Source organism: Manacus vitellinus, unplaced genomic scaffold (assembly GCF_001715985.3).
Source record: "Manacus vitellinus isolate BGI_N305 unplaced genomic scaffold, ASM171598v3 scaffold_38_pilon, whole genome shotgun sequence".
Lineage (NCBI taxonomy): Eukaryota > Metazoa > Chordata > Aves > Passeriformes > Pipridae > Manacus > Manacus vitellinus.
The window spans coordinates 5,938,905-5,950,314 of record NW_021940526.1 but is presented as its reverse complement, the minus strand read 5'-3'; the positions used below and the strand labels follow the sequence as shown (position 1 = coordinate 5,950,314).

At 45.2% G+C, this 11,410-nt stretch overlaps 1 protein-coding gene across 1 annotated transcript in view; it reads left to right on the top strand.

Annotated features, from left to right (window-relative positions):
* The window catches only part of CCDC85A (coiled-coil domain containing 85A), a gene marked incomplete at its 5' end in the record, with an annotated part of 61,325 nt that overhangs the window by 5,585 nt on the left and 44,330 nt on the right, over positions 1-11,410 (top strand). Inside the window, one exon of the mRNA XM_029961642.1 lies at positions 2,529-3,444. Coding sequence (XP_029817502.1) covers positions 2,529-3,444 — 916 coding nt within the window. The remainder of the gene's footprint in view (positions 1-2,528; positions 3,445-11,410) is intronic.

The following is an 11,410-nucleotide window of genomic DNA, read 5'->3' as shown; positions in this document are numbered from 1 at the left end:
CCCCCGCCCGTCCCGCCGGCAGCGGTCTCGTCAGGTGGATGCTCCGGGAGGAGCCGCTCCCGAGAACCGCAGGAAAAGTAGACGAGGGCTGGAGTGAATAGCCTTTGATGCTGCTTAAAAATCGAGTGTCCGGCTAAGAGATGAGCAGCTATTCGGCAGGATGTGCAGCACAGCTGGGGTGTACTCTGCCCCAGTGTTCTTTGGTTTGGTACAAGCACTAAAGTCTGGTCACCTCTGTGTTAGACTCCACTGGTTTGGAGTTCAATGATCCTGCCTGAAGTGCACGAGAAATAAGGGTGTGCAGAGCTGTAGATGTTCAAAAGGTTTTTTGTCCCCAGTTTCAGCTACCTTAGCCTGTCAGGCAGGCAGGCAGGCAGGCTGCTGGAGGGAGTGGGTCATTTCCAGGATGCAGCGCAGGGTATGGCAGGTGATGGCAAACCCCTGGGCTCCGTTTTGGGGTGATCAGAACCAACCCCTAGTTTGTTGTCTGAAAAAGCCATCTGCTAATGCATCTCTGACTAACCCTTTTCAATTGTATCCTTGTGCAGGCTGCACATCACAAGTCAGACCAGGTCTGTAATGGCTTATCCCTTCTAAATTTCACTCCTTGGTTGGGTGAGAAGCTTAGTCCTAATGTTTCCTTCCCACTTCTGAGGATTGGGAAGATAGTGTGACTGCTTACAGAGGATTACCTTGCTTGTGCATTATAGACCTGGAAAGTTACCTTAAAGCTGGCAGGACCACCAACATTTTTCTGTCTTGTTGCTTTTGAGAAAGGACATTGTTTTTAGGGAATTCTTCCAGTGAGATTGGAGGGAAGGAGAGGAGAGACAGATGCAGTGTGGGCTTTTGAATTATTACACGGAAGTGCATTAGAAGAGAGTTCTTCACTTGTAGAATGGCTTTAAATGATGGAATTACTGAGAAAGTGTCTTTGATCATAGTGTGGCATAAAATAAACAGCATGTGGGGGAAGACTCTTCCTGTCTCCCAAGTTTTTGTGTTCTGCAGAGTATGGAGGGGGTGTCTCTTCTCTCTTTTTGACCATCTGTGGTGTCTGGGGGTAAAAAAGACCCATCCCTGATAGTATTTAGTAAGAATAAAGCTTAGGTTTCAAATGTAAGTTCAATTACAACAATAGTGTCTTTCTCCCAGTGCTGTGACATCATATGGATTTCTGCATCCTCCGGATAACTGACCAAACACACCAAGATGTGTAGGAAGCAGTGACACATTCCCCTCTCAATTCTGAACTCCTTAAGTCATGTTTAACTTCCTCCTTTTGTTCAGATGCCCCATCTGGAACTTTTCAACAGAATCTGGGAGAAGGAGGTTGTGAGCCCTGTGCTGGTGTCTGGACATCTCCCTCCTTTGTTGTGTGTGAAATACCAGGTCCCTGAGTCAGAATGCCCAGCTGGAAGGCTGCCTTCTGGCTGAGGAATTCTGCACTTCCACAACTTTTTTATTCCACCGTGGGATCACTTCAAATATCTCTCACCAGCAGAGATTTTTAAGGACACCTTGTAGCCTTTTTTTTGCATTGTCAAATACAGGTTGAAATTGGTCAAGTTCAGAGTTGTTCTGAGGCAAAGATCAGACAAACCCAGGCATTCCTGCATCCAAATCCAGTGGGGTTACAAAAGCTTCCTTTTCTTTGGAAACAGTGCTAAAATGGTCTTTCCATAAGGCCAAGCCTTTAACAATTGTGGCTAATCTCTATTTGTGATATCATACATAAGAAGGAATGAATATGGAGCTGGGGGAAAGAGAAATATGGTCACAAGTCCAAACTAGGCGGGTAAAATACTGCAAATGTTTTCTTTGGCATTATTCTGCTACAGTAACACCCTGAACATTTTTCTTCAGAGCATTTGCCTCAGACTGTTCCTCGTTCAGAGAAGGGCATGGAATCATGTACTGCATTTTATTAGGAGGGAAAAATCTATTAAAGCAGATTATTTAATTTCAGAGTGGCTGAAGCAATCCCGATAAAGTGATGTCTGACAAGAGTTTTTAATGTAAATCTGGAACAACGTCAAACAACCCCCCTTTTTTTTTAAATCTCTAAAATGTTCATCTTTATATGTGACTATGCTTTGGGGAATAGGGAGCCTAGATGTGTAATAATTAATTATTTAAGTGAGAGTACAAGTTCTGATGTACCTTGCAGTTTTATTCAGGTGAATATTTCTCTGGGGAGCGAGATCATCAGGAGAGCACTTACGAGCTTTGCCCAGGTTGGGAGCTAAATTACTCTGATATTTAGCATGAAAATTAATTAAGCACCTGAAACTTTTATGCTGTGTCAGAAGTTAGTCTTTGAACACCTCAGACTAGCTCCAGGTCAGCTTTGGCTGGACAGCAGCTCTGTTTGAAGCACTGTGCTGTTACAACGTGCCAGATCTACACAAGCAATTATTTATGCCTCGCTTGAGTGCTTAAATATGATTTTGTGGCTTGTGTAAGGGTGATTGTATAACACCAATTCCTTTAGACACTTCTCTGCCATGATAATCTTTCTCTTGAAGGATATCAACCAGAAGCTGCAAGAGGATAACCAGGAGCTGAGGGACCTGTGCTGCTTCCTGGACGACGACCGACAGAAGGGCAAGAAGGTGTCCCGGGAGTGGCAGCGGCTGGGCAGGTACAGCGCCAGCGTGATGCACAAAGAGGTGGCCCTGTACCTTCAGAAGCTGAAGGAACTGGAGGTGAGACAGGAAGAAGTGGTCAAGGAGAACCTGGAGCTGAAGGAGCTGTGTGTGCTGCTGGATGAGGAGAAGGGCGGCGGGGCCGGGAGCCGGAGCTCCATCGACAGCCAGCTCAGCCTGTGCCAGCTGACGGCGCCCAGCGCCTACATCCGAGACGTGGGGGACGGCAGCAGCACCTCCAGCACGGGCAGCACAGACAGCCCCGACCACCACAAACACCACCCCAGCACCAGCCCCGAGCACCTGCAGAAGGCTCGGGGGGAAGGCAGCCCCGAGCACCAGAAGCACCGGAGCATCAGCCCCGAGCACCTGCAGAAGCCACGCGGCTCCGGCAGCCCTGACCACCACCTGAAAGGGCCGAGCCCCGAGCACCACAAAGCCGTGGTCAAAGTCCCCGACCAACAAAAGCACAGCAGCAGCAGCCCAGAAACTATCCCAAAGCACATGCTGAGTAGTAGCCCTGAACACTTTCCAAAGCAGAGGCCTGGTGGCAGCCCTGAGCACCAAAAGCACAGCGGTGGCAGCCCAGACCACCTCCAGAAGCACACGCCGAGCGGGAGTACAGAACACCTGCACAAGGTGAGGGGCACCAGCCCAGAGCACCTCAAACAGCACTATGGAGGCAGCCCCGAGCACCTCAAACACCTCAGCGGAGGCAGCAGGGAAGGGACCCTCAGGAGACAAGTGACAGAGGACCTGTCCCCTCACCACAGGAGTATTTACAACGGAATGAATGGTGGGTCAATGCTTCTGGTGAAAGCTCTCTTTGAAAATTCCTAAGGTAGTTCCAGTGCTATTTCAGGAGGAGGAGTGATGAAATGTTTCATTTCATTGATGTGAAACGAAAGGTAACGAGCCTGGTGTCAGCATTGTTCCTTTAGCAAGTGATTTAATTGGAGTAGCCCTGTTTGTCCATCCAGCACGTGTTGGCTAAATTGAAAAAGTAGGGGAAAAGTGCATTTTGAGTGCTGGTGCAAGACACCAAGGAGCAGCTCCTGGCCCCAGCCCTGCTCTGTGGTTCGTAGATGTAAACTGTTTGTCCCCAGATGGGTTTCTGTTTGCATCAGGGAGGAATTGCATTATGTTCTGTGTCCTGCCTGTATCTGAGTCAGCAGAGTGGAGCTGGATGTCTCCAGTTTCCTTTCCACCTTCCTCTAGCTTTAAAGATTTTAGAATTTCCTGTCTATTGATTGAAGGCTTCTTATATCCTTTTCCATAAGCTTTGGAGAAGACCCCAGGTGAAGAGTAGGGTCAATAGAAATGAATCTGATAGCTCCTAAAGCTTTTCAAAGCCCGGAGTTTGCATATTTTTAACTATAACAAATTAAAAATTAAGGAAGATCTGAAGGGGTTTCTTTGCTGTTGTTATTGCTGCCTTTTAGAAAGTTTTCCAATAAACATGCCAAGCTTTTAAGAGCTGCGTATCCCCACTGATTGGGATTAATTTCTATTCTTAGGATAGTCACAATGTAAGTATTTTGTTATTCTGAGAGTCAAATGGTTACAAAGTTCACTGCTGTAGAAACAACTCTTTGTAGACTTAGCAGAATTTCTGTAGCCTGCTCCTTTTGTTTCCTCCATATGCTTTGAGCTGTTTCCATGAAGGAAATTAGTGTCCTAGTGGAAAACTCTTCTCCCAGACCCGAAGTGGTAAGTGTAGAGACTTCTCTCTTTGATTTTAAAGTGATTAATAAGGTGAGTGCGTGACAAGTATGTGAAGATGTGTAACACAGCAATTACTGAAGTTGGCCTTACACAACTTCCATTAAATACTGTATTCCTTCTCCATTTTCTGTTTAAAACTGACCTTACTGTAAGCACCAAGTGTGGAACCAGACCTCCTTAGAGCACCACGATGTTCCTCAGTCCATCACCGAGCCAGTAGAAAGGTGATCTAAGGTTTTAAGTGTGTATTTTTCAAATCACACCCGGGTGAAGATATGGTTTTTCTGTTCCCAGCATGGTGGGTTTTTGGATTTTTCTGTTGTCCAAGTACCTTGTCAAGGCCCGTGTTGCCAACAGTGCAGTGAGAGCAGTTGTTACTTTAATCCTGAGCTGACTGGCATCCTTTGTGCAGCATATTTCATCTGTCTACAGTTTGGACTCGGGCCACAAGGTGCTGGAGAGGGCAGCTGCTGCTCTGGGAGGCTGTTTATTGACTTTAATCACAGCTCTGCCTGCCCTACACTTTATATAATCACTTTTACAGCAAGTCCTCTTTGGTTTGACAACTCCTCTCACCAGTACCTTGTCAAACTTCTCTTTTTCCATATTTATACAATCTGATGCAAACTTGAGGTTTAACTCTGGCATTCATCTGACCTTGGTCAGTGGTAAAGCTCTTGACAGCTCTGCTGTGAGGAAGAGGCTTTCAACTTCAGGGAAATACTTGGTCTTCACAGCAAGGCTGAATCCTCCTGGGTGTTTGGGGGTTTGATTTTGTGGGGAGCAGGTAAAATGGAAATGGTCCAAGTGCTGGCCATTAGCACTGGCTATTGCTGTGCAAGTAATGTGTGAATCTTAGTTTGCCTGTTCTGTGTCTTCCTGAACCTGCCAGCTGAGTGTAGGGGATGGAAATCCTGATCTTCTGCATCTGTGGTGAGGAGTGGGGAAACTGTGACAACCTGAGTCAGAAAGTGGCCTGGAAACGTGGCCCTCAACTCTGATGAGAAATGCAAAAGGACCATATTTTGGGTTCTTATCCCAAAATCATGTAGTAAGTATTCAGTGTCCCCTTGGCCCCTAGTTTGTTTTAAAATTTGGAGTGTATCTAGCCAGGAGATGTTTGACTGCCCATCTGTGTGATGAGTTTGCAGGGCACTTCCGACCTTACTGTGGTACCTGAGGAGTGTTGTGTGAGCAGCAGGAGTGAAGTGCTGGTGACCCTGAGTGACAGACAGCAAACACAAATGCCTTTTGAATAAAAACAACGTATTTTAACTCAGCAACCAGAATTTCCAGACTCGGGACAAGCCTGGCCCACCTCCCTTGGCCTGGGCTGGCCTCTCTTGGTGCCCACAGGGCAGTGCCGGGTTCTGTGCTGCCATGTCCCCTCTGCCAGGCTCTGCACTGTCCCCAGAGGTGTGGGGGGGTGCATTAGGGTGTTGGCAGGTTCCTGACAGCTCCTCAGCTCAGTCCCAGCAGTTGCAGCCCAGCGTTGCAGTGCGTCAGGAACAGGATGTGCAGCTTTGCAGGATGTGCTCATGCATTAATCATTTGGGCCTCATGCATGTTTTAAGCTGTCACGAGGTGTGCGGGAAGTTACCTCAGCCTTTGGTCCACAGGCACAGCTGAAGGAATGAGGGATGAGGTGATAACGTTTCCTTTCATAATTCTGCTCATTTTCCATGCTCAAAGGTTTGATCTTGGTTTTTTTTTTTCTTGTATGACATGTCAGCTTTCATTTATAAGATTTATAAGGCTTTTAAAAAGTCCTGCTTCATGGTTCTCCTACATATTTTTCTCAGATAGGTGTCCTCAGCCTTTGGAGTGACAGAAAATGGGATGGGAGAGCTAAATTTGATGGCTGTTAATTGAAAACACCTGTATTTAATTTTTAAGGCCTTAACCAAATAAAACACGATAACGATCTTTTGCTGTAATCACACCTAAATGTTCTGGGTAATGAGAACAGAGATGTTTGGGATAGAAAGATTGCTGAAATTAGAAGGGAAAATGCCAGCAGTAAAAACATTTTGAAGAGAATTTTAATGAGACCTAGAAGACTACATGACAATTTAACTCTGACAGATATTTGGGGTGTAAGTGCCTCTATGTAAATTGATCTGCTTTCAGCATTTGCAATCCTAGTGCTGTTTTTTCAGTCTAAGCAATTTATTCTCAACTTTCTATTTTAAGAAGTCCTTTGTTTTACTCTGAGCTTTGACTTTTGTGTGAAAGGAAAGTATCCAAAGGGTTTCACATGTGCCTCTTGCTTCCTGCTGAGGCTGTTAATGAAGAGAAGTAAAACTGCTGACTAACACCTCTCATACTGCTGGAGGTGTGAGGGCTCTCACAGAACAAATGCAACATCACCTCTCCTTGAGCAAAGGTGCTTGTAGGCTGAATAGAGACTCAGCCTAAACTTTGGACGCTTTCTGTTATAAACGTGCTTTTTAGAAGGAAAAAAAAATCAGAAAATGCTGCACTGAGTGAAGAGAGGAAACTGCAGTATGACTTCAGAGAGGAAAACCTCATAACGATGTTACTGAGGCAACTGATATCCTCTGGTGGAAACAGCATTTGCTGCCCAAAGAGGGGGATGATGTCATGTTTCAATGCAGGTTTGCTCAGTTGTGTTTCTTAAAGTCGAAATGGAGATAATTTCCCTGTCCTCAATAGCAGTGTACAGCACTTTGTGCGTGATCTGCCTTTCCTGGTGGCACCCAGCACTGCACCTCTGGGAGCCTGAGCAGCATTCCTAACTCTTGGGAGCATAAACAAAGGCTGCAGGATCCACTGAGTTGCCCCTTTGCCAGGATGAAGTAACCTACTGTTTATTTCAGATATTTATTTTTTTAAGCGTGGAGCTCTGAACATTTACGTCTATCAAGTCTTCCCGTTGAATTCCGTAGGTTTCATGCCAAAGTTGTAAATTGGTTTTAGCTCTTCCACACTGTGAGAGAACTGGGGCATGAGATGTGAATACGTGTGGGACTAGAACACTTTGCATTTGTTGCTGAGGAGGAATTTACCGAGTTGTGACCGTTCCTCCACAAACACTGCGAGGCAGAGCTGGTTCCCGTCCTCTGGCTGTAGTGCCACCCCTGGGCTGGAGCCGGTGCACTGATTTTTATTGTGTCTTGTTTATCTCATTGCAAGGCTTTTAAAAAATAATGCCTTTTCTGAGCAGCGAGTGGGCGTTTGTTTTGGTTTGTGCAGGAGACAATAGACGCTCATTTATTTTTCATGGTGGTTGGGTCAAGAGTTGAGCCATTTGCCTTTACCTCAGAGAGCTTATCAGGAGTTTGTGTAGCTACTGTTGTCTGCCTGAAATATGTGGGCAGATGTGGATGTTATTTTATTTTCTTTAGTGCCAGAATGGCGAGTCCTCACATTAAAGCCTTGTCTGAGCCCCTGCTGAGACAGCACCTCTGACCCGAGCTCAGGACCCGGTGTAAGAGTCCTTCTGGTGACTTTGGAGTTACACTGTTATTATTTGGTAATAGTAAATTACGGGTTTGGAAGTATCAGTGATTAAATTGTCAACTTCTCTGACCTCTGGCACCTCTAATGCAGAGTCAGAATACTGTAATAACTTTTGGTAAGTGCTGCTTGTTGAAGAATTTCAGCCTTGTGGTGTGTATTGTGTGTCAATCAAAGTGTCCTGTCCCTTCAGTTCTGTCTGTTAATGGGGTCTTTTTTCAGTTTGTGTATTTTGTTATGAAGTTCTCAATGGAGAATTGTTGCAGGCTGTGCAGAGATTGGAGCTGAGCTGGTTGATGGTCAGGGAAGAGCAGTCAGTGTAGTGTGGGGTTCAAATTTGGTGCTGCTCCTCACACACAGAGTTCATGGATGTTGACAGGAGCAAAGGACTGCAGGCATTCCAAATTATAGGGTATTTAGTGAGCTGTAATAAAGCTTTGTGTACACAAGAAAATGACTCTGGCAACGAAAATTCATTGACTTCTGAGCTAGTAAGTTATGTCTTAATTAGTAAACCAAGGCACAGCTTGTCTTAGGTCATACTGTCGTGTGCACAGATATATAGTTACTGAGAGGGCAGTGAGAATTATCAGCAAGGCAGGATCTGGATATAAATCTTGTCTCTTTGTGCTTCTTGACTGGTTAAAGGGTGGTCTCTGGGAAGGGAATCAGTGGGACTGAAACGCCGAGCCTGGAATTTTGCTTAGTGCAGCAAGCAGGACAATAATGTGTTTCAGAGGAAATGAATTAAAAAGTATGACATGGAGGGCAAAGGACATACAGGAAAGTTTTCTTAAAAGAGTAAACAGCAATGATACCAGTCTGTGCACGCTGAGTGTTTTTGTAAATGTGTTTTTTTAAAGTGCTTTTCATTCTGAAGGCGCAGGGAAGAGTCAGGGCTGTGATGTGAGATGTGTCCCTGAGCATTTGGGACGCAGCAGGGAGGGGTGTGCAAATGTATTGATTGTGAATGGGAAAGCTGCTGTCTCGAGCTGGGCTGTCTCAAAAGATGAACAGTTGTGTGAAGGCTCTGAATAACAAACAGTTCTGCTTGTCAGTTGTGCTAGAAAATTGCTGGCATATTTGCATTGTTTCTGTAACATTCATGGGAGGGGGGGAAGAAACCAGCGGCTTTGCACCCATGTGCTTCAGCAAGAACATGTTTCTTCTAGCCTTCAGTTTTTATTTGCATGGTTTGTGTGAACTTTACTGATTTGTAAAAGTCCATACAATAATTTAAGGGGTTATTTAGACTAATCAAACACAGCGTTCAAGCACTGTCGAGAGTAAAAGATGTGTCATAGCTGAAAAAGCCAAGTGAGCCATGTGGCAAACAACACTACTGAATGTCCTCTGAAGGTCTCCATTTCTCCTCAGGGTTACACAAATTATCACAGAGTGTTTATGCCTGTAATATTAAACAGCTCTAATGTGATCAGTAGTGAGATAGCTCCTTCAAATGGTCGACCTCAAAACTCCCTGGGTGTCTCCCACTGCATCTCTAAGTTCCTGTGAGTTGTGAAAATGTCCCTTGATCAGCCCTTGCTGTGGAACACGGACCTGGGACTTGGGTTAGGAAAAAACCCCTGTATTTTTTACTAAGGGTACAAGGCTGATTCATCAGACGAGCCTGGAGAAAAGCATTGATTGCTGCCCCACATCCCCTCCTGCTTCCTGAGCCTGCTGCTGTCTTACACTGAACAAACCTTGGGGAGGGCCAGAATCCATCTGATGGCTTTTGTGGTCTGAAAACATTACTGAGCACATTAAGATGGTCTCTAAAAATAGTGCTGGGTTATGAGAAAGCAAAGGAACACTTCCCTGAAGGTAAATGAACACACCAAGCACAAACATAGCAATGCTGGGAGGTAGAACCTGAACGTTCACTCAGATCCCGCGAAGTATTCGAGCTCTTCACCCCTGGTGGCACCGAAACGGGGTGCCCAGACAGAAGCAAGATGCTTGAATATCTGTGCCCCTGCAGTGCTCTGAATGAAGTCACTGTCATTGTTTGAGAATTTTTTGTAACCTGAAGTTCAATTTTGAATTTTAGGTTTTTTTGCGGTGTCACTAAGTCCATAAAGGAAACATGACAACAAAGTATTCCAACAATGTTTTTTTTCCTAACCAGCTCTCCAAGCACCAAGACCAAAGGCTCTTCAGTCTTAACTGAACAGCAGAAGGTGCCAGAATCTATGTCTCCTCTGTAAATGACCTTTTGATTTATTCCTGTTGTTGGATCACCTGGTCTGCGCTCCACTCCATAATGCTGAATGCTACATTCTCACCACTTACAACCATAGCACATGCAAATATTTTGGACAACCAGGAGGACAAAAGCATCCTGAGCTTTTATTAAAAAAGTGCTACTTCCAGCATGAAGCCACTGGGATTTGTGTATTTTACCTTCCCCATGAATGGAATAACCCTGGACAATTTTGTCCCTTTTGAGAGTACTGGAATGTTGTATTCAGCCTGGTAAAAATGAATTGCTGGATTGCCTGGCAGCATGGAAGTGACTGGTCAGACTCTTGGAAGCATGGATCTCACGGTTTTATCCTGTCAAGTCACTTCATCATCCTGGCTTTGTCCAGAATAGGTTGGACAGCGTTGGCTCCTTGTATTGATCACAGAACTGCAAGTACATCCAGCTGCAGACCCCTGGAATACTGACAAGATGGTTGGGGAAGTCCAGAAAGAGATGTAGCACAACAGGATTTGCTTGTCCCGCATTCCTGATAACTCTACAACAGCCCCAAATCAGCAAAGTGCATTCATTGTACTTAAAGGACAAGTCAAGGCTTATCAACTGGAAACGTGTCCTTCAGGCCCTGAAGCCACGAGTCATTTTCCTGGGCCACATGTCCTACTCCACCTCTCTTGCTCCATGGTGGTTTTGCTTGATTTTACTTTTTAACTGACAAACCCAACAGTTGATTCTGATAGCAGTTTGGAAAATGGATGTTTGAAGGATTAGTGAAGAATGTTTGACTGAGAATTTCTGTTGGTGTTGAGAGCAAAATACCTGTTGAAATTATCTCCGTGGAAAGTTCTGTAGTTTAAATGTAGCAAACCTTGGCTGTGTCTGCCTTGTGCTTAGTAGGGATGCACTTGGCACATGGATTTTTCAGTCAACTGACGTTAGATATTAGTCCTGCCTGTAGGATTTTTGGATATTCATTGTCCTCATTGCAAGGGAAACAGGATATTGCCTGTGAAGATGCAGTCAGGTGACAGCCTGGGGAGCAAGAGGCTCTGGAAGCTCTTGGGAAAGGATCTGTAATGGAAGATGAAGTGACAAGTAGATCTCCACTCCCTGGGATGAGAAAAATCCAGATAGTGTTTATATTCTGTTTACTAGGAAGTGCTGTTTCCCAGGAAACCAGGAACATTTTAATTGCAAACACTGAGCCTTCCTGGACTGGGTTTTTGCCCCTCAGTGTGGTACTCAGGTGTGAGAGGCTGACAGTGTGGAGGGGTGAGATTTTGGGGGTGGATAAGGCATGGTTTGGTTTCATTGCAGGCAAGTTTGCTAATGCCTGTTCCCATAGGATGGG